Genomic DNA, 23,161 nt, shown 5'->3' with positions numbered 1-23,161 from the left:
TGGTGAAAGTAGCTCTGGAGAGTACAAGACTGATGGTGAAAATTTCAGATTAACCATGTTGCAGAGTCCAACTTGATGTACAGTTGTGGAATTTATTCTGGTTTTGTTTATGAGTCTGATGGTCAGCACTTTCCATCTCTAACAAAGCATTCCCCTCTCTTTCTGTCAATATGCCTTACAACTCCATAGAAAGTCTTCTGAAATAGACAGAATTTTCTTCATAACACTACACAGAAAGAGCCTTCCTTCCTCAAAAAAAGAAAAACAGAATCATCTAGAAATATGCACTGACATCATGCAACAACTCTAAAATTCTCCTGGAAAAAAAAATGCTGACAGCATTTCACACAACCAAAAGAAATCCTGAAAGTAAAGCACTAAATGCTGTTTTGGAAAGTGTGTGGGTGATGCCACCAAGCATTCTGCAAGTTCCAGAGAAAGGGGATAAAGCAGGAACCCACCCCAGTGCCTTTAGAGCAGGCACCTTGAGCCAGCTCTGCTCTGTCTGCTGGAGGGGCTCGCTGTGCCCACAGCCCTGGCAGGGCAAGGCAGGGACGTTCCCTTGTCCAGCTGAGGTTCCCTTGCCCGGCTGAGATTCCCTTGCCCAGCTGCCCTTCCAGCTCCTCTCCCAGCCCTGTCTATTCCATCTCCTCTCCTGTGTCTCTCCTTCAGCACCAGTCCCACTCCCATCCTTGGACAGAACTTTCTGGAACTTTGAGATCCTCATTGCTGTTTTGGGAGCTGCACTGAAAAGCACAAAATACCCCAGTGTATTACAGCAAAGTGCAGCTTTCAGCTCTGTGGCTCTGCCCTGCTCCTGATGATGCCTTTGAGTTTTAGCTTTTGTATTTTTCATGTATTTGTAATCCTGCAGTTTTTAGTGTATAACTCCAAACTCCACACACAGTGGGAGCTGCTGCTGTCCCATTCTGGGCAGACACAACAATTCCTGTCCAGGCCTGGCAGTCAAGGACACCTCACTGCCTCAGGCCTGAGATGGAAACAAAAGTGAGCTGGGGGGAGAAAATTTGGGGTAAATGACTTCATTACCTGAATCTGTAATTGGAAGATTAACCCCCAATGTACAAATGGACCAAACTTATAAAAGTGTGAAAATCCGTGACCCTACTTTCATTTTGGGCGCATCCCCTGGGGAGCTTAATCTGCCCTAAATGTACCTGAAGGCCCTTCAATAAATAGAACTGCTTTTTATTTCCTTAATTCTGTCTGGTCTCTGTTTTTAGATAGCCCAAAAGGCATCACTGAGTCCTTTTGTCATGTTTTCTATCACAGAGTTTGTTTTCTGGTGGCTGCTGAGCGTTGAGCTGCTGGTTTTGTAAGAGCCTTTGTGCCCCAAGGTCCCATTTGTGTGTGTGAGATTTAACTGGGAGCCCATTAGCGACACTAATCCCAGGCTTGTTCTTCCCTTATGTGCATAATTTATTTGGGTTTGCTTACAATGAATTTCACAGAGGCTCTGTGGCTGTTTCTCTCCCTGCAATATCCCCCTGCTTTATTAGCAGTAATTGCCTTTCTTCCCATTTTCCAGTGGATCAGCAATTCAGGCAAATTAAGGGAAATTGTTCCTTACACCACTTACTGCTGCTCCACCAAGCCTGAGGAAGGCACCCTGTGCCCAGAAGGTTTTGGGATTGTCTCAAGTGACCTGACAAAATATATGGGGCATCTCATCAGCTGGGACCAGGATGGGCTCAGTTCACTTTAATTGAGCTCTATTGAGCATTTTTTTCCCCTTATAGATTTTCAAAATGAAAGAAATCTCAATGATAATCGAACTTCAATACCAGGGTGAGGAAAATGGTTGCAACCTGCTTCTGTGCACTTGAGTATATACATTTTCACAAGGGTAAACCAACCAAAGAAGCATCTGGATGACTCCTCCTCACAGAGAGGTATTTTGCTACTGTGACTATTTTTCTGACCATTAATATCTTCATGGCTTGAGGAGACCACACAGCATTTCCATCCTCACTAGAGGAAGAAGGGAAATGTCTGTCTGTGGTATTTGTAGGGTCCCCAGGATGAGGTGAAGAGATTAGTCTGACTCCATGTTCTTAGAAGGTGAATTTATAATTATTCTATTCTATTCTATTCTATTCTATTCTATTCTATTCTATTCTATTCTATTCTATTCTATTCTATTCTATTCTAAAACTATACTAAAGAATAGAGAAAGGATACAGATAGAAGGCTTAACAAGAATGATGAAAAATTCATGACTGACTCCTCAGAGTCCAACACAGCTGATGGTGATTGGTCATTAAATAAAAACAATTCACATGAAACCAATCAAACATGCACCTGTTGGCAAACAATCTCCAGCCACCTTCCAAAGCAGCAAAACAGGGAGAAGCAAATGAGATAATATTGTTTTTTCTCTGAGGCTTCTCCTTTTCCCAGGAGAAAAAATCTTGGCGAAGGGATTTTTCAGAAAATATGACAGTGACATCTGTCTTACAACATAAATAAATATTTTCTTGAAGAAAGGCATCTGAGTTAAGATCAAATAAATGACAGACCTGCACAAAGTGAGCAAACAGCTGTCACAGAGCCTTGGAGCTTGTTCCAGCTGCCTGTGTGTAACATGGATGGCATGTGGGTCCCTGTGTGCTGGGGGATCCTGCCTCCCCTGGCACTCAGGTCCCACAGGACACAACACTGATGCAATCTGTAAGATGAGAGGAAACAGCCTTGGCTGTGTGCTCTTACCTTTTTCAGAAGCCGGGGCAAGGTCAATAAAACTTCGACATTTTTCACCTTTAAAAGAAAAGGATTGTTTTAGGAGACAGGAGTGGGTTGGTGTCGCTCTGCCTCCTCTCTGTGCCTGGGGTTCCTGCCCTCACTCCCAGCCCAGTCTCTCCAGGACACTGGGGACAGACATTCCCCTGTGCCCAAGGGCTGCACTTCCCTTGGGAGTGCAGGAAATCCTCCCTTGCTGGCTGAGCCCCTGCTGGGCCAGTGATGCTCTTCCCCAGCTCTGGCTGGGGTGACACAGGGGCCTCAGCAGCTGGCACTGGCAGGGCATGGGCCCCTCTCACCCACACTTTTACTTTCTCATCACCACACGATGCCTGTGCCCACCCAGAGTGACCAGAGCTCCCAGTGCTGGGGCACTGCACAGGCACAGAGCTCTCCATACACAGATGTGACTGAGTCCAAACCTGAAGCACAAAGAAGCTAAGGAAATGTATAAATGTTTTAAAAATTTGTTTCAAAAGGAGGCAAATGCCTTGCTCTGAGCATCACAGCCTGTGCCCCTCCCTGTGCTCCACTGTAAATTAAATTCTCTCTGTTTAGGACACCACCTTGCCCTTGCAGGAGTTCTTGAGGAGTTTCTGAACAGGAGTTGTATCTTAGGGTGGGCGCTTTGACCTTTCTTTTTACTTCTTTAGGTAACCAAACATTATCAAATAATTCCTCTGGCCTGGGTGCATCCCTCTACCAAGTGTATGTGTTCCTTTTGATCTGATATGCTCCAAGGAGTGCTGGCACATCTGCCAGAGGTCATGGAAAAAGTCCATTTTGCCCTTTAAGACTGTAATTGATGCAAAGGCAGTTATAGGACTAGGCTGTTTTATTTTTTCTAAATTAGCTTTGCTCATTTTTAATTACAAAGTTCAAAAGACTAATTTAGGAAAGGTGAGCCATTAAAAAAGAATAAACAGTGAAATGCCACAGTGATGGTGAAGTCAGTGTATTTTTTCCTATTTGTAATTCAGTATACATAAAAAGCAATATAAAGTGTTCACCTTTCTGGTGCCTTTGCTGGCAAGATTGAGATAAATGCAATCATTCAAATGATAGCTGTGCTGACATAAGAATCTATTATTTTAATGCTATTATTTCTTCTTTTTATTTACTTTTAGCAGTGTTAAATCCATGCTAAATACACTGAGAGGTGATGTGTACCTAGTCAATTGTCTAAGTAGCTATAAAAGAAAAGGTTCACTTGACACTGACATGCACATTTTGATTTGTCCAGGGGAAGGATTTCTGCTCTGTGAGTCCAGAGGACAGCCAAGAAAAGGAAGTGACACTTGGCTTGCCAAAGCACCATCTCTGTTTCCAGATACAGGGCAGGCTCTATCTGGGCAGAAGGAATGTCAGTAAGTTTTGGGGCAGACAGATGGAAAGATAACTTCTGGCTCATAGAAATTACCAGCCCTGCAGATTTCCTGTTCAGAACAGAACATGATTTTCCCACCCAAATTCTGAAATGCTCCAAGGATGGTAATACCCATCCCTTAGTGACTCAGAGATGGATTTTCTTCCCACTCTGGTCCACCTCTGGAAAAGTGTTTCCTGATACCCAACCCAAACTTTGGTAGCTGCTCTGGCACCAGTGCACTCATCCTTTGTTTGCTTGTAGGGCCAGAAGAAGCCCAGCTCACCCAGGTTCTTTACTTTAGGTTTCTGACCAAGAAATCCAGATAAGCAAGTGGACTGTGAAATATACTAAGGTGTAAGCAGAAAACATTCTCATCCAGAGCCTCTGAGTTTAAGGATATGAGGTTTTTCAGGAATTTTATTGACATAAAATCAAGGGAATATAGGGAGAGTGACCTCTAGATTGGGACTTGATATAAGCAGATTAAACAGGATTTTTCATTGTAGCCATATGGATATGTGGTTTGGCTCTGGTTTTTGTGGTTTTTTTGTCAGATGTAAGTTATTACTTTTATCACAGTTTTATTTGAACCTGATTTCAGGCTGTCTCTCACTGATCATCCCTCACTTGTGTTACAGGGAATCCAAAGCCATATTACTGGAAACCTTTAACTAACACCTGGCTCTCCAGATTGTTATCCCAAGAAAGGCAAAGGGGAATGGCCTTTGCTACTGGAAAATGTGCACAGGCTGCTCTGAGAGCTGGTGGTGCCTTTCAACAGAGGCTCTGAGTTACCAGAGTTTGGCTGCAGGACAGAGGAGAGGGAGGTCACAGGCTGCTGGGAGGAATGAGCATCCTCTTCCTCCCTCAAACTCAGCCTGCCCAAAACACCATCTCTCCCTGTGGTGAGGCCTCCAGCTCAAATAACATAGACAGAAAGTGCTGGAGTGCCCAGAAAAAGTCCTCTAGGAGCCATAGCAAAAAGAGTGGCTGGAGACAGAGAGGATCCTGATGCCACCTCACTTTCAGTGGCTGATTGTGCCTGGCTTGCTGCTGAAGGTCACAGCAGGAGCTGCACAAGCATTTCCTGACTCTTCCCTTCGCTGTTCCTGCTGCTGGAGCACTGGAGACCCTCTTCCATTTTCAATGGTAGCCACTGGTGGTATTTATAAAGCACAGTCACACTTGCACATGCAGACATGCATCTCGCTGAGAACTGAAGATGTCAGCAGTGCTTTCACTGTTCCTCTTAGGATTTATTCTAAGTTATTTTTGGGTATCTTGTATAACTGATCTCTTAAGCCCTCTTAAGTTTAATTTTAGACTTGGCAGAGTTTATCCTGCTGTGCTGTCCTTTTCCAGATGCATCTTCTCCCCCTATCCATGCTCCTGGAGAGTCTTTAGAGAATATACAAAAGATTGTTCAGAGAAGCAACAAGAAGAGTCCCTGGGATTCATCCCCTGAGAGCTCTGCCCTCCCCTGTTTGTGGCTGTGATCCTGACAGGGAAGGAAGCCAAGGAGTGACCTCTCCTCTCTTCACTCAAGCAGAAAGAAGAGGTGGGACCTGGCTGGAATTTTTCTCTACGCTTCCCCACAGGAGCAGCGGCCATGAGCAGTGCTCATGGGACTCTGTGGAGCTCAGCATGGACAGGGAGAGGCTGGAGGCTGAGCAGAGAGGGCTGACCAGCACCTGAGCAGCCATGGGAAAAGCATTTGGTACCAGCTTCTCCTGAGGCTTCCTGAGGGTGAGGTAAAAACATCATCTGTGCAAGTCCCTGCAAACACACTGCTCCTAATCACACTGACCCTGCAGGGGCTCTGCTGGGCCTTCCCAAGGAGGGGACATGTCACAGGATCTGCAGGACTGGGAGCTACCAAGAGTCCAAAGTTTATCTGTGGCTAATGATTCCTAATTAATTAATCCAATTCTGTATATGTGCATGTCTGTGAGTGTTTGTAGCTTGCTGGGGAACTTCAAGCTGGAGCAGCCAGAGAGTGGGAGGAGACACATCTGGAAAGACTGAGCTGGTGGGTGGGGAAGAATGTTGAGGCTGTGTGGGTAACAAATGCAGAGCCCATGAAAATATCTGAGGGACCCCCAGCGGGATGGCCCCATGAATCTGCAGTGGGAACAGGTGGAGGTGTTCCAGCAGGATCTGCAGAGCTGGGCAGGCAGAGGAGGAAGAGGAGGGAGTTTGGTGCTGAGGGTGGCGTTTCTGTGGGTGCTGATGAAGGCACAGCTCTCTCTGACACCTCCCTTTCCCTGCAAGGTGGAGGAGCTCCATCACCTGCCCCACTGAAGGGTCAGTGTCACACACACAGGGACAGCTGGGGTTCTGCTGGAGGCAAATCCTCACCTTCCCAAGGCGGAGCTCGAGTTCAGCTCCTCTCTAGCCTGACAGAAAATCAAGACAAACAGGTCCAAAGAACCACCAGGTCCCAGGGTTTGCTTGCTCCAGGGCCCTGCCCTGCCCTGCCCACCTTGTGGGTACATCACACATGCCTGGCTGGGGCTTCCACCATGGAATTCCTGGAATTCCTCCTGGTCCTGTGGAATTAGAGAGCTGCACAGGGCAGCTGAAAGGCAGGTCTGGGTGCACAGAAATTGGGTCTGAACTCCAGCACACAGATGTTCACCCAAGCCCTGTGTGCCCTCTGCCTTTAAGCCTTTGGGAGACCCACACTCTACTCCTTCTTCCACATAAAAGGTGGAGTTTGTTTGCTCCTATTCTCAGAACCTCGCACAGCCCAGGAGCCTGGTGGTTTAGATTGGAAATAAGGAAGAGGGCAGAGAAAGCACCAAAAAAGCACTTCAAGACAATATTCTGTTTCTAACATAGCTGTTGTCATAGCAAAGAGCAGAATTTGATGTTCTGGGTCCTGCTTATGGGTCCTGCATTAGCGAGTTCTTTCCTCTCTGAGCCAGGGGAAAATGCCTGATTAGTAATGACAGCAGCAAAATAAAAACAACCCTGAAAAAATTCTACTTTGTATGTCTTGCAATGACACGGTTTGAAAATATTCAAGTTAAATAAATTGACTTAAAAGAAATCTGGTAGTTCTGGCTGAACTCTGTTATAACTCTGCTTTTCATCTCGCGAAAAAAAAGAAGAAAGAAAAGCTGTCTGTATCCACTTACTCTGCATAAAATTTTACGAGTTCAAGAGTGCAGTTATGATGGAAATTTAAATGATTAAATTTCTTTTAAACAACATTCCCTTTTAGTAACACCCTGGCTCCCAGCCTACAACAGACAAGGTCCCCTTTTTTTCCCACTAGGCCCTAACACATCTTTATCTCTCCAATTATATCTGGAGTCATGTGATTCTGATGAGATCCCACATCATCTACTGAGAGTAAAATCATTGTATTTGTCTAAAAAAAGATATAACCCTCCAGGGATCCCAGCCTAGATGAGGTTGAGGACTCCAACACAACTTCAGTGAAAAAAAGCACTACATGAGGGAAAATACAGGTTAATAGGCTCACTCAAACTGAGCTGGATCAGGTTAATTACCAACTGAAATATGAAAACTTTGTTTAAAATCATCTCAGAGCACTTAATTGAATTTTTTTTTCCCCTAACAAAAAATTGAGTGCTAATCAGTAAAATCAACATTTTCCAGTTGACCCTGTTGATTTTGCTGAAGCGATATTTTCTTCTGGAAAATAAACAAGCTCACACAGAATTGCACAAAAATATGTCTTGAATTACGCAGATAATTATTTTCTCTTCCTCTGACAGCTGCCACTCATCGCTGCTGCCCATCAATATTTTTTCTACCTCTAAATATCTTGAGAATTTGCCCAATTTCTCAGGGATTACTCACAGCCTGTACTGCCTCTGGGATTGCTTTTAAACCTGAATGTTGTGCTGCCGTTCTCCTTCAGCAAAACCCAACCCCTTCCAACTTCCTACGTCTCCAAGTGGGAAAAATGCAGAGCTTCCCACTTTTCCATTTCAGGCGCGGTGCGCTTCTCCTCATTTTGCACATTCCCGAAGGAATGTTGCTAATTTTACCCCAGAGGTCCCATTCCCACGGCGGGGTTCCCTCCTGGGGGGTTGGAGCAGGGAAGGGCTGTGCAGGGCAGGGAGTGTGGGCAGAGCTGGGACTATGCCATGGCAACTGCTTGTTCCAGGCTGCAACTCTTCCCTGATGTGAAAAATCTTCCCCAGCATCTCAAAGCAAACATCTCCACGGGCTGCTCTCAAATCATGTCTAATTGAAAGCCAGCCAAGTCACAAGATTCAGCTGATTATCTTGGTAAGACCTGGAGGATGTGTACACACATCCATCATTTGGAGAGCTGGGAAGGAGGTTGGGTTTCCAAGTGATTGTGAAAATCGGGGGAACAGCAGTGCTGAGAGAGGTTTTCAATGATTTTGGTGTCAAATTAGAGCTGACTTCATTAAATCAAGGAGCTCTGAGGTGATTTAAGCTTTTGAAGCTGTACAATGGGAAGGGGAGGGTTTCACCTGCTCATCCCAGGGGTGACACATTGTGCTGACCCTGAGCCAATGTAAATATGCCAAAGTAAAGTAGGTATTGGCAGTCCGGGATCCCTGAGACACCCAGAAAGCTGGGAAAGACAGTCCCCAATGCTCCTCACAGAGATGTAGCTGCTGTCTGTCCTTCACTGTATGAAGTCTTTCCTTCTCCCATCCTCCTGTGCCTGCCCTGGCTGCTCTTTGGGTTGGGATTTCCTGTTTTTCCAGGCAGGAACCCCTGGCTTGGGGTATGGAAACAGGAAACTTCAACCTTTTCTCCATGACTTTTAAAGGCAGTGAACTGCACCACACTGGAAATAAATATCCAGTTTTGGAAATCAAGTGACAAAAAGTTGTGTTTGCACTTCCTCTTGTGAACCTTATTCCCAAGCATGTGCCCAATAAATTTGAAACAAATTTCTCATTAGTGTTTTTTGTCTGCCTGGGAGATGCACAGTGAAATAATGCTGAATGATTAAGTTTTTTGGTCTGTCCAAACCTAGTGAGTCTAAGCATGGTGAAATGTCTCTACCTAACTGAATTTCCACATTGTGAGCATGCTTTGAGTCCTTTTTTGTAGCCAAATGGAAGGTGGAACACAGGCAAGTGGAAACATGCAGAAACAAGCCATGTCATTCCATAGTAATTACACCTGCTTCTTATTGCTCACTGGCTTTTGTATTCCCTCCTAAGCTACGTCAGCAAAGGCTGATGCTGCCTTTTGGTTCAGCAGCAAGAACACTGATGTCACACCAATTTGTGACTGACAGAGTTCCAGCAGCCCCATTCCCTGCCATCCCAGTTCCAGCAGGGACAGAGTCAGTTTGGTTCCTGCAGCAGGCACAGGGCTGAATGTTGGGTTTAGGATGAGAACAGTGCTGATAACACAGAGGTGCTTTGGGTGCTGCTGAGCAGGGCTTGCCCAGATCAAGGGCTTTGCAGTGCCTCATGCTCTGACACTCAGGAGCTGCACAAAAAGCAGGAGGGGGCATGGCCAGGACAGCTGACCTGAGCTGGCCAGGGGGATATTCCAGACCTTAGAATGTGATGCTCAGTGTGTAAATTGGGCAGAGTTTGCTGGGAGCTGCTATCACTGCTTTAGGCTGGGCTGGGCAGCAGTGAGCAGCTGCACTGTGCAACACTTTTTGGGGGATTTTAGTCCTTTCTCTCCCCTTTTCTCTATTTTTATTTATAGATATATATTTATTTATTTATATATATATATGTATTCAATATTTTATTTTATTACTTCTTGTTGTCGTGTTTTATTTATTAAGCTGTTCTTATCTCAACCCACTGGTGTTGCCTTTCTCTGGCTCTCCTCCCCAGCCCTCTGGGGCAGGAGTGAGTGAGGGGCTGAGCAGCACTCAATTATCAGCTGTTAAATCACAACAAACTGCACATCCCAATTGTGAGATCTGCCAGTCAGCCAGCTCTCCTAACCCCCCATAAGGAAAGTTTTAACATCAGGATTGAGTCTGGTGTAATTTAAAGCCCACGGGGGTACCAGAGTCATTGATCTTCCATCCCTTATGCATTTCCTCAGCCCTGAAAGCATCTGTTCATATTTTGCACTGACACTGGGGTAAGGCATCTCAGTTCCCTTTGAAATCTGGGACCTGTGTGTTAATCTTACAGCACTTTGAAGTTTATCCCATTTACAAGGAGCCACCAGAACTCCTCAGATGTTTCCTTTAAGGCTACTGGGTTAAATGGCTGAGAACAGACACATCCAAACACATGAGGAACAGTAACACATCTAATAAGGAGTAGTTAGCTGCCTGGTCCCTTCCTTTGCTCTGTTGTGAGGCTCAGCCTGCAGGGACTTTATGTCCATGTTTTATGGATGATAGATGTTCACACAGCTAGTCTGCCCAGCAGGATCAGGAGGACCCAAAATCCAAAACTCCCAGAGCACCGCAGACACAAAATATCCCCAACATGCTATAAAAACCTGAATGTCTGCAATAAAGCAATCACCAGCACAGAAATCACAGCTATCATGTACCACAGGAAGGGAGCAAGAGTTCTCGTGAGGAACACGAATAAATCTGTAAATTCCTATGGCCAGAGCTATCTCATCCTGAAAGCAAAATACCAGGGATTTGTTAGGAGGAGTTCACAAGTGCTCTTCTGCAATGGATCCTTCCCAGGCTGTTAAGGAAGGCAAAAATTTGTTACTCTCCCTGATATCTAGCCTGAGGGAGATTTCCCTTCTGATCCCAAATTAGATCATCAGTTTAATGTTCAGTGCATGAGCAGCCATACCAATTATCTCCTGAGCAGCTGGAATAATGTCAGCAGTGGCAGAGCAGCCTCCTCACACACTGCCTCCACCTGGAGCCAGTTTCTGCTGCTTTAGATTAGATTAAAACCTCCAGAAAACGTGATGGGCACCCAGTCAGCAGCTATTTTTGCCTTGGCTCCCACTGGCACCCAGCAGCCCCCTGGGGCAGGGATGTCACAGAACAGGCACCTCCTAAAACACCAACACATCAGCTATGCAGGACTCAGTCCAAGCCTCCTCATGCCAGAAACACTCCTCTTCTCTCCTGCAGCTCTGCCTGGCACTTGGGAAGGCTCCATTTCAGCCCCTGGGTTTTCTTTGCTCACACTGCCCTCTGTGGAGGTGAGGTCCAGACACACTCTGCGGGAACCTGTCCTTGGATTGACACTTTCCCCCCCTCAATTATGAATTATTTAAGTAATTTTATTTTCTTTATCCATACATGTGTAAGGTATCACTACATCCCCTCTAGCTCTTCAGCCTGGTACACTACAGAACATCAGCTTTCTTTTCTTGAAGGAGATTCTCTTCTCCTTGACTACCTTGGAAATCCCACTGCACCTATTTCACCTTCCCCTTTTCTTACCCTACCCATGCACCGTGGCATTTAAAACACACACTGATGTTGCCTGTGGTGCTGATTTTTCCCTAGAATAATCTCTTTTATATGCTCCCCACAGACATACACTGCCCCCCAACTTGGTTCTTATCCTCCCCCTGCAATTGGCACCTACCTGTGACCTCACAGAGCTTTAGGCCTTGGCATCTGGTGCTTTTAACCTTCTTTAAAATGTAATGCTGCTCTTACAACTCTATCAGGCCAGCTCACATTTTCAGTTATGCAGAAAAAAATCTCTCCTCTGTAATGCCAATATTCCCAGATTTTGTGTGGCATGTACGTAAGAGGCGCAGTCAAAGCAGGATTATTCTCTCCAAATTAAAACTTCTGTGTTGGGAATTGCAAGGTCTTAGACTGATTCTCTTTGGGCCAGTGAGGCAAACACATAATCCCAGGGCTCAGCTGATCCCACAGGAGGAGCAGTGTAACCTCCCAAGGAGTGCAATGAGGATGCTGATCAGTCTGGGCACAGACATTTGCTGATGGCCACGGGCTGGCTGCAGGATGCATCTCACCTTTATTTCTTTAGGTGACACAAATTGTATCCTTAGCTCCTTTTTTTCCCTAGATTTCTAATCCCAGCAATAACAGAATCAGTCCCAAAAGCAAATTTGAGGACAGCTGGAAACATCTGGTCTCCATTGGGATAATTCTCCCTTTTGTATTACTTGCCACAGTCTCCTTGTGAGGCTGTCCTTTAGTCAGTTTACAATCTATTTATCCCAATGATAATCAATAAAGTGAATCTGCAACACAGGTTGATGCAGAAGGTCTTTGTGTTGTCTGCAATGACAGGGATTTAGGGAAGCCAGTGGCAGATATTTAGGGAAGAACAAAGGGGTGGGCACAGGGTGATTGTGCTCCTGTGCTCCCCTTGTCACACCAGATCTGCAGCAGCACTTTGGGGGTTGCTCTAAAATGATCCTGTCACTAACAGGAATGGAGGTTTGCTCTCTGGATCCATGCAATTCCCAATTTTGGCCTTCTCAACATTGCCTGGCAGGGAGCTCTGCAGGAAGGAGTACTTATTTTTGTGTTATGCCTTTTTGTTCTGGAATCATGGAAGCAGTCAATGGTGTGTGTTGTCTGAGCTTTGTCATTGTCACTTAATTCCCACCAATGGGACATCTCTGTGCCCTGGGCATTCTGTCCAGCCTGGAGCTCAGGCTGTTCACTGTGGAGCCTGCCTGCCTCTCCCTCTGTTCTCACCATCCTCCCCACTCTCTGCAGCTCTTCTGGAAAGAATTTTCAGTGGACATTCCACCAAATATTTTTTTGCAAATCCACAGAGACTGGGTCTAATCCATTACCCTTGTCTGAGAAGTGATTCATCTTGGTAAATGATTTACCTTTAATAAACCCATACCTTTGATAAAACCTATTTGTGGCCAAGAAATGAGGGCTTTCTCAGAAAACTGTCCTAAAATCCCTGGGTCAAGTGGCCTGTACAATTTTTTTCCACTTTTCTTTAAAGTAGTGATGTACAGATTCTTCTAACCCTGCATTTTCATGTACCAATTATTTCAACATCCTCAGATGGAGATTATCCTAGCCCCCTGGGTTCAGTTCCTCTAGCACTGGAAATTTTATCTTTAATACAGAGCTCTACCTCCTCCATTCCTTTTACCACTCTTTCCTTCCTAACAATTTAGAACCAGCAATTTTTACATTCCAGTCATGCGAATAAACCTGCCAGGTTTCAGTCATGCCAATTATATTGTATTTCTCGTAATCCAGCAAGAATTCCCAAGTCCTCTTGCTTTTAATTATATACTCACAAGGTACTTCTGCCCAGCCCCTCTCTGGGCAGCCACCTGTGGTGAATCACTGTGATGTGTGATTATCTCAGGGGCGGGGGACAGAGGTGCTGCAGAAACGCTCTGCAGCTGGCAAAGGCTGGGGCAACTTCTGGTTTTTACTCATTTCTGCAGGAGAAATCCAACTCTGCAGCTGAGAAAGGCGGGGAAACTTGCAACTTCTGGTGTTTATGGCACAGATTTACTCATTTCTGCAGGAGAAACCCCTCTCCCTGTCTGGCTTCTCCTCCAGGCACATTCAGGGCCCACACCTCTGACCCATTTTGATATTTACATCCAGTCTAAATTCCACTCTCCCATTTCCTCCTTCAGGAGTAATAGGTGGTATAGAGCACACAAAGGGCTACAGGCCCCTTGCTGTCCAAAAAATTCAATCCAGACCCACAAAACAAGCCATGCATACCCATTCCTGCTCTGCTGATTTCTGGGGAGCTTCCTTGTTTATTTAATGGGACAGTACTGCTAAAAGGCTGCTGGGCAGCTGCTCTTCCCCTCTGGCTGTGGATGTTAATACTGAGCTTGTCTGTTCACTGGCAACTAAAGCAAGGTCTGAGTTCATGGGTTTTTCTATTAACATCAAAGCAAACACACAATTGAGCAAAACTGGCTGACTGCTCATTGCTTCCCAGCAACTCAAGCTACTTCCTACTCTCAAACTCCCCTTTAGAATTTGATATGCCACCTTGCCTACTTAATGTGCTAATTTTTTCATGGCGTGTGTGTTCTTGAGTCATGGAATCCACAGCAGGTTCACCACTGATGCTGGCAGTGCAGCACTGTTGTGGTGCCTTGTGAGGTGCCCGAGCACAGACCATGTGTGTGCAACAAGATACGTGCCCAAAGTCACATTTAAAAAGAAATTAAATGCTGGTCAGCTTGGCTCTGAGGCAGCTGGCCCTGGCCAAGGAGCTCACAGCCCAGGAGGAGGCCCCAGGTGCAGACCATGAGCAGCTCAGTCTGCAGAGCTTTATCCTCAGCCCCTCCTGAGGTTGGGTGTGTTGCTCCTACAGAAGGCACCTCCACCTCTGTGGCACCCAAAGCACTGAAGCCACTCTGAAAGGGAGAACCTCTTTCTGTTAGACTGAGATTCAGCACACTTTTGAGTCAGAAATTGTGCTAAATAATTACAGGACTCCCCCAGCAATGAAATAGAAATGCTCCAGTCCCTCTTTTCCCAGAGGGAACTCACAATTACATTTCTCAGGTACTAAATGCTTTTTGAATTCTTGAGGTGTCCTAGACATGCTGGATAAAAATAAACTCTGGATTCACAAATTATTTCAGAAATAATCACAGCATTCAATCTCTGTTAGAGCTGTCAGTGGAAAGCAGAAACTGGCACCAAGAGGCAGGCACGCTCCACTGGGCTCTGCACAAAGTGGATGGCATGCTGCTTGCACCTCAGCCTCTGGAATCTAAATGCACCTTGCAGATAAACAGGGGCAAGGAGAAGACACTCAAAAATGTATTTGCTTGCTGCCTAAATGTCATTTTAAGGTGTGACTGAGTCCCAGCTCCTCCAGCCAACTGGGAACCTGGAATGCTGCTCCATCAGCCTGCTGGGAGCTGCTCCTGTTGGCACTGCAAGAGATGCTGTGTTGCAGCTGCACCAGTGCAGGGAGCAGAAAGTTTTGGCAGTGTGGCTGGAGGAGAGAAAAATCAAAAGACTGGTGGCTGGAGGAAGAATGTGGCTCATTGGTGTGGAAGTTTGGAGGCTCTGGAGAATTTTGGCAGTGCCATGATCACACAGTGAGTTCCTGGCATTCACCTGTGCCTGCTGGGATCCAGCACAGAATCACAGACGGAGGGAACCCACAGGGATCATCAAATCCAGCTCCTCGCTCTGCACAGACACCCCAGCAATCCCACCCTGTGCCTGAGGGGGCTGTGCAGACAACTCCTGGAGCTCTGGCAGCCTCTGTGCTGGGACCAGTACCCTGGGCAGCCTGTTCAGTGCCCAAACACCCTCTAGGGAAAGAACCTTTTCCCAGTATCCAACCTAAACCTGCCCTGACACAACTTGAGGATCCTTGGATGCTGTCACTGGTCACAACAGTGGAGACCAGTGCCTGACCCTCCTTTTCCCCTCCTGAGGCAGTTACAGACTGTGATGAGGTCTCCTCTCACATTGCCTAAATTCAGACATCAGTGAGTCAGGGAGGCATTGGGATGGGATGGGAGCTGTGGGAATGGTGCTGGCCATGGGCTCTGGCCATATGTTCTGCTGACAGAGTGTGAGCCTGGGAGTTACTGGGGAAGGGACTTTGGAGCAAGGCTGCTGCTGCAGTCACTTCAGAGTGCTGCTGGTAGAGCTTTAAGGAAGATGCCTTTGACAGTGTGCATCTGAGCTGGGGACTTGGGCTAATTGAATACACCACTATTTAACAGTATTAATAAAATGCTATTTAACACACACCCATGACTGTGTGACTTGTGATGCCTGCAGGACTGGGCTCAGCAGGTGTGCTGAGGGTGGGGATGAGCCTGTGGGGTGGATCCGTCACAGGATGAGCCTGTGGGGTGGATTCCTCACTGGATGGGCCTGTGGGGTGGATTCCTCACAGGGATGAGCCTGTGGGGTGGATTCCTCACAGGATGGGCCTGTGGGGTGGATTCCTCACAGGGATGAGCCTGTGGGGTGGATTCCTCACAGGATGAGCCTGTGGGGTGGATCCCTCACAGGATGAGCCTGTGGGGTGGATTCCTCACAGGGAGCTGGAGTGGGGCTGTCTGTGCAAGCACAGCCCTGTGCCTCGGGGCCCTGCAGCTCAGATAAATGATCATCAGTCAGGCTGCAAGAGGCCATGACAACACTCTGACAGTCTGGCATTCCAAAGCCATCAGTCTGAGTGAAGAGCTGTCGGGTATTTTATGTTGGCACTATTAGGGACAAATTTAGACCCGTGTCCATTACATTGTTCCTGTCCTTCCCAGGAGAAGATATGGTAAATCTGAAAGAGGCAGCTGTCTGTCTAAGCCAGTGTATCCCTGTACCTGCCTGGGTTATTTCTAAAGGTTGGTCACTCCTAGTCTGATAGCTGAGGAGTTTCAGATAAGAGGGAACACTCACTGAGCTGCTGTGGGGGTGTGGGGAGGCAGAAGCAAACCCTTCTCTCCTGCTTTCACCATAACTTTTTAAAGCTGGCTTCCAGCTCTCTCCTGAAATCACCCACTACAGCACAGCTTTGTTTACCCAGTACAGAATAGATCTCTGTGTTTCTCTTCTCCCACAGATAACTCACTTTTCTGAGTGGGCTAGAGTCACACAGTTATAACTTATCTCACACATAAATCTGGACTTGGAAGGATTTCAGTATGTGCCAGAAATATGGGCATCCTTGATCATGCCACCCCAGCTAAGATGCTCAAAAAGCCAGAGAGTCTTAGGCTGCTCACTCAGGCTGCTGTGGCCTAAGCTGATTCCCAAATCAGTAAGACAAATCAGCTTTTTTCCCTGTGTTTTTCTTTCCAACATCAAGAGTGTAGCTTTGGTGCTCTCATTTCAGCCTGGAGCCGTTGCAGTCCCAAGGCTGGAGTTCATGAACTTTCCTTTTTTAGCATTAAATTGAGTTTTAATAAGCAACTTATTCTGCAAGTACTCTCCTCAAAAACACTAGGGAGAATACACAACCCCTTGGGATGAAACAGGCTGAGAGCACTTCCCCATGTTTGCCCCATTTAATGGTGCATTTTAACAGAGAATTCTATCAATTTTACCAGAATTCTACCCCAAATTTCCCATTACCAGAGGAGCTGTGTTCTCAGAGACATAACACATCCATGGTTAGCTGTTCCCCTCTCCCAGCAGTGAAGGACCAACTCCCTGCTCTACTCCCAGGGCAGTGGCAGGATGGGATGGGATGGGAACAGCCCAGTGAGGAACAAGTGTCCACAACCCATCGTCTTCTACTGAGTCACATCTGCAAACTTTATTTTTCAGTCACATAATCTAGAAAAGAGCTCTTTCAAAAGCAGAGTGTGGATGTTAGCTCCAGCAGACAGCTCTGGGAGCAGGGGCTGTCAGTTTGCATCTGCTGAGACTCAACCCGGTCCCAGGGCAGCTGCCTGCCATCCACCCTCCAGTGTTTTATTCCTCGGCAAGTGCCAGGCTACAGCAGAGGAAATGAATGTACTGATAAGCTGGAGAGATGTCTTTCTGAGCGCTTCCCAGCAAGTAAATCGCTGAGCAGGGAACAGAAATGGGCTATCTTGTGCCCGGTTGAGCCCTTTAACTGCATCTCTCTGCTCGATAACCACACACCCCAGGGAGGGCTGGCGGGCGGTCATTCACTTCAGGGAGAGCACAAAACAGGCAAAAGCGGGTAAAACCCGTGATGCTTGTGCTCTCCCTGCTCTCACCCCGCTGTCCTGGCGGGATTGCTGCGGGATGTGTGCCGGAGCAGCGCCGTGCGCTCGGAGCGCTGCCCGCCCGCGGCTGCAGTGCCCGCCCGGCGGCACCGCCGCTGCTGCTCCGGGGCTCGGCTGGAGAGCTCAGACCTGCAGCAGCCAGCGGGTAAACACGCGAACCCCTGCTCCCGCAGGAAACAGGTTGCTTTCCCGCAAAGAACTGTTAAACCCCTGCCTCTCTCTGCTCTAAGGTAGAGCTCGTCTATCCTCGCCGGTCGCTTATCGCGCCGAGGCGGACACAAAGCATCGCAGGCTGGGAGGAAGTTGTTTTATACTTACCAGCAGCATTGATATTTTCCTCACAGGAGTACCAGATCCCAGTGTGGAAATACCTGAAAAGGAAGCGGTCATCTCCCGTCTCCCAGCTGTAATGAACCACATTCTGGTTCGTCTCATTTGCAGTCTCATTCCCGCCGTAGTTGAGGCAGTTTGTCTTCTTCTCTTTCCCACAGCTCGGCTTGGGGACCCTCTGTGTGCCCTCACACCAGTGGGTCGTGATAAAAGCTGTTGTAGAGAAGAGGAGAGCCATCAGATTCAGACTCACTGCTAGCAGGGCTCTGCATCTTCGATTTGTCTTCATGGTAAATCCGCCCTCCCTCCCCCTCCTGCTGAGAGAAGAAGTCAAAGGGGTTTGTTTTATTTGGGAGAGGGGGGGGTGGGTTTCAAAGCCTCTCACGATTCAGAATCCAGTTGTCCAGGCATCAAAACTCTCAGCTTCTTCCAATCTGCTGCTGAAGCGGTGAAGGAAGCTCTGCAGCGAGACTCCCATTCTTCCCCCTTGACTTGAAGCCCTGCCTTTGTTGGTTAGAGCAGCAGCTGCCGGCGCGGCAGCGGGGCCGGTCCCTCGCAGCCGCGGAGCTTCAGCGCGCTGAGGGCAGCGGAGCGGCTCTGCCTGCCGAGGAGCCCCACAGGCGAGTGAGCATCTGCTCGGCCGCCGCACACCATCCTCCCGAGGGGCTCCGCAGCCTCCTCCGCCGGGAGACACCTGCAGGCTGCCGGGCTCGCCGTGCCCTGCTCCCGGAGGATGGGCAGGAGCGGGCAGGGACAGCTGCCACCCGCTGCCACCGCCGTGCCCGGCGCCGCTCCGAGCCCACTGCAGCGCGGCCGGCCTGCGGGAGGCGTCACGGCTCAGTCCCGACAAGAATTAGTGTTGTTATTATTAATGTTGTTATTATGTGGAGCTGCGAAAGGCATTTTTCGTGTGCCCCGAGGTAGAGATTCGTCCAGGAGGAGGAGGAGGAGAGGTGGAGTGGTACTTTAGCATTTCTGCTCTGAGCTAGAGAGGAGTAAATCCAGGGCTTGATTCTGCTTTCAGAATATTGGTGCAAATCTCTTTCTTCAGAGGCTTTGCTCTGGCAGCCCCAGAGGAATTTAGGTTTGAAAGTGTGTGATGTGTAAAACCCACATCACACACTTTCAAATTATCTTTCATAATATCAAGCAAAGCCCCTTGACCAGGCTTTCATTCCCAGACCCAGCTCGTGCAGATGTTTTGGTTGAAGTGGAACTGGAGGAAATTTTGTAGGTCCTGCTTTGTGCAGACAGACAGAGCTAATTAGAGCAAACCCTGGGCTTTATTTACCAGATGGCAATGCTGAGAGCAGGGAGCAGTTAATACTCAATATCCCATTTCCAAATGGAAGTGCATGGTCCTCTCACAATGTCCAGCTGGCTCGTAGAGTTTCTGACCCTCCTGCACATTGTTCAGAGCTCTCTGCTGAGTGACTGGAGGAGCAGAGCACCTGGGGGTGGTGGAGACACAACCCATGAGCCCTTGTGTCCAGCACTGAGGTGGCCACACTTGTCACTCAATAGTTCTGTCCCTTGGTGGATGAACACCCCTTTCTGTGGTGAAGAAGCTGTTGGTACCTTCTAAATGGGGTTTCCTTCCAGCCTAGTTTGGACTCCTTGCAGGGGCCTCTCAGAGCAGCCCAGCAGTGGCTTTCCCTGGAAATATCCACAATTGGAAATATCCAATATCCTGGAAATATCCACTATTGGAAATATCCAATATCCTGGAAATATCCAATATCCTGGAAATATCCACATAGCCAAGCAGGCTCACACTGACACACAGGACAATGCCCATGCACCCACAGGCAGAGCTGCTGCTGTGCTTGGCTGACAGAACATGGGGAGTAGCTCCTCCAGCTCCTTGAGAAAGCCAGGGAGGATGAGGTGAAATTTGTCCTCAAGGCTTCCAGGACCTGTTCCTGCCCTCCTGATGTCCCTCACAGAGCCACAGAGCTCATGGCTCTTTTTGGTGCCTGTCCCAAATGTCTGAGCCCATCTGTTGATGACATTTCCCACTGTTTCTACACTCACTTGGCTTTGGTCATCTTTTGTTATAAATAAAATGGAAAGGTAATAGAAAAATTTTGTGAGAAAACTCACAGGGCTCTGTGAGAGCAGTTGTGATGGCAGCTCTGCAAGTTTGGTGGAATAACTTTGCACCCAAGAGGCTTTTCCTTGCCCACTCCTGCCTGTGCCTGGTGGGTGCCACCTCCTCACCTGAGTGCCAGGTTTTTCCTGTGCTCTGCACTGTCAGAATGCCTCTCCTTGTCCTGTTGGACTTGCAGAGCACCTCTCCCTGTCCCACCCCTTGCACCCAAATCATCAGCATTCTTTCCTTGGTTTTAATTGCAGGCAAGAAATGGAGGTGATAGCTATTCAGAGGACCACAGGATTATTATTTCAATTATTTTTATGTTTAGGACATTTACTCAGGGATGCATTTGTGGTGCTACTGTATCTCAGGGTTATCCACTTGTTAAGAGGAATAAACAAAGCACTTGAAACTTTGACAGAAAGCCTTCACAAGAAAGCTGGTGCTGTTCTTCAGGACTGTCTTTCAAGTGGCTGCCAGCATCTGAATCATCACACTTCTCCAAGTGTGAATATAGGTCTTTACAGCTCTTTTCTCACAAATTCTCTCTATCTGTTGCCCTGTGAATTGTGTTTGCTGGCCGGCAGCACCAACACTTGCACACTCTGCTTCTCCCTGTGCCCATCTCCCTGAGGGGTGGGCATCCAAGACTTTTGTTTTCTGGGATAATTTTGTCCTAAATACTTCTTACATTTTGTTTTTACTTCTAATCCTAACCAGATATTTCTATTTCTGTTCCTCCTTATCTTCTTCATTCTTGTTTTTCAGATTGGCAGAGCTGTTGAGAACTGACATGGTGACCTGGTGGCAGTAAATAAAAAAACAACCACAAAATAAAGCAGAAATTTGGTTTGTTTTGTGATACAGAGCTTTTAGAATCTTAAGCATTTTAAAAAACCAAACAGAAAGTAAAGTAGGCTCAGTCAGAGAATCTTTTAATAAGAATAATTTTCTTTTTCCTAAAGGAAACCAGGTTTTTTTTTCATTGTTAGGATTACTTGAGAAGAAGGAAACTATTCTGTGCTATGCTCATGCTGTAATACTCCAATGACTTCTCTTTATATAATCTCTGTTTATCAGATTTGTTGTGTATAAAAATGGAAAGATCATGCATATGTTGCAGAAGGCAGTTCAGCTGCCTGGATTAAGTAGTATTTATGTGGTATTATCTTTGATGATAACTTAGAAGGGCTTGAATGCTACAGAGATGTAGTTTTCAGGTTGTGGTTACAAGAATCTTTAAAAACCTTTTTGCAGTAATAACTTTTCTCTGATGTTATGAGAAAAATCACCTTCCCAGGTTATAGTAACCCATTTTCCTTTAGTATTTCTTATAAGATCAGTGTAAATTGTTATTACTCAGTGTTTACTGTGTACAAAAACAATTTGGCCGGGAGGATTTAAAATAATGATAGCTTTTGCAAAAGGAATCTTTCAATCAGGCTCTGTTTTTCACTAGTGGAAAACAGAGGCACCATTCACTGAAGTGAGAGGAAGCCCTACTTTTGGGTCCTCTGGTGCTGATGGGGACATGGTGAGCTCAGTCTGGGTGTTTATTTGAACGAGCAATGTCAAATGCATGGGATTATATGCTGGATTTAAATCAACATTTTAAACCCCCTATAGTTTTATTTAAATTTTCATTTCTTACGGCTCTCTCCTCCTGGGTTTCCTCATGTGTTTATTTTGTCCTTTTCAGCTGTCACTGGACTGGATTTCCCAGCTCTTCCTGCCACTTTGGACTGGACCCCTCCTGGCAGCTCCTCTTTGCTTTTCCTCAGCACCACAGAGCGACAGCATTCACCTGTTCAATTAATTTGTCTTGCAAATGACTCAAAATCTCCTTTTCTGGTTGGAATTTCCCTCCCTTGACATAAAACTCTGCAAAGCTCATCTTTCTCTTGCTCTCTTTCCAGGATAAATATGAATTATTGGTGTGCCCCCAATGCACCTCCCCTGTCTCTGCTCTGTCCAGCAAAATGGGAAGTTTCTCTTTACCTCAGTCACTTAACAGGTTTTATTTTTGTATTTGGAGAAGAGGGCTGGGATGGAAATGCTGCCCGTATTTCCCCAGACTGTGTTATTACCCAGCTGTGAAGTTTGTGTTCTCTCCACCCCAGACTCAGGCTCCTTTTTGCCGTTTTCACCCCAGTTTTTATCTTTTCCTCAGAGCTCTGGCCCCAAGCAGTCTGTGTTCAGCAGTGATGCTTGGCACTCTGAGCACACAGCCTGGCCTGCACAGTCCAGCTCATCTCAGAGATGCTGCTCAGAGACAATCCTGATTTTCTGACAGAAATTAAGCCCTCAGCAAATGGGCAGCCCCCAGGGGTCCGTTTGAAGGTGGGCAGAATATTGATACCACAGGAAACCTTGGTCTTCACTTTAACTCATGACTTGCAGTGTGTCTTTCACGTACTTTGCTTGTGGGCATTTAGGCAAGGACGAGAAGATTGCTCAGGAAATTCTCCCTGTTCCTAAAGCAACCAGGCAAAAAATGATTTTTGACAGTACTGTAGCAGAGACCTTTAGTAATCTTGACAGAAATGAAAGTGGTAAAATAAACTGTTGCCTCTCCCATAAAAATTTCCTTGGTCCAGCATCACTGGGCAGTAGACAAGCCATCCCTGAGTGCCCTCTCTGGGTGCTGTGAGCAGCATTGCCCATCCTGGCTGTGCTTTCAGGGACTGCAGGCACCCTCCTGCAGCACACAGGCTCCCTGAGTGTCCCAAGAGCATCAGATCCATCAGATCCATCCATCAGGCTCCCTGACTGTACCAAACACATCAGATCCATCCATCAGGCTCCCTGAGCATCCCACAGTGTGACCATGTTCACAGGGGTTTTCAGATGAGGGAAGAGATGAGGATCTGACTCCATGTTTCAGAAGGCTTGATTTTATATTTTATATATTTTATATATTTTATGATATATATTACATTAAAACTATACTAAAAGAATAGAAGAAAAAGTTTCATCAGAAGGCTAGCTAAGAATAGAATAGAAAAGGAATGATAACAAAGGCTCTG

General features: G+C 46.8%; 1 protein-coding gene across 4 annotated transcripts in view; it reads right to left on the bottom strand.

The window, feature by feature from the left end:
* The window catches only part of GSG1L (GSG1 like), a 55,458-nt gene extending 36,290 nt beyond the window's left edge, over positions 1-19,168 (bottom strand). The window contains exons 1-2 of one of the 4 annotated variants that reach the window (XM_074552834.1): positions 18,029-19,168; positions 2,731-2,778 (exon numbers count right to left, since the gene is read on the bottom strand). In XM_074552834.1, the coding sequence (XP_074408935.1) occupies positions 2,731-2,778; positions 18,029-18,329 (349 nt within the window). In that variant the 5' untranslated portion in view covers positions 18,330-19,168. The remainder of the gene's footprint in view (positions 1-2,730; positions 2,779-18,028) is intronic. The other 3 variants (XM_074552833.1, XM_074552835.1, XM_074552832.1) reach the window with 3 other exon arrangements.
* Positions 19,169-23,161: the final 3,993 nt, after the last annotated feature.

Source organism: Zonotrichia albicollis, chromosome 16, assembly GCF_047830755.1.
Source record: "Zonotrichia albicollis isolate bZonAlb1 chromosome 16, bZonAlb1.hap1, whole genome shotgun sequence".
Classification (NCBI taxonomy): Eukaryota; Metazoa; Chordata; class Aves; order Passeriformes; family Passerellidae; genus Zonotrichia; species Zonotrichia albicollis.
The sequence above is the reverse complement of the archived record's forward strand: the minus strand, read 5'-3'. Positions and strand labels throughout refer to the sequence as shown.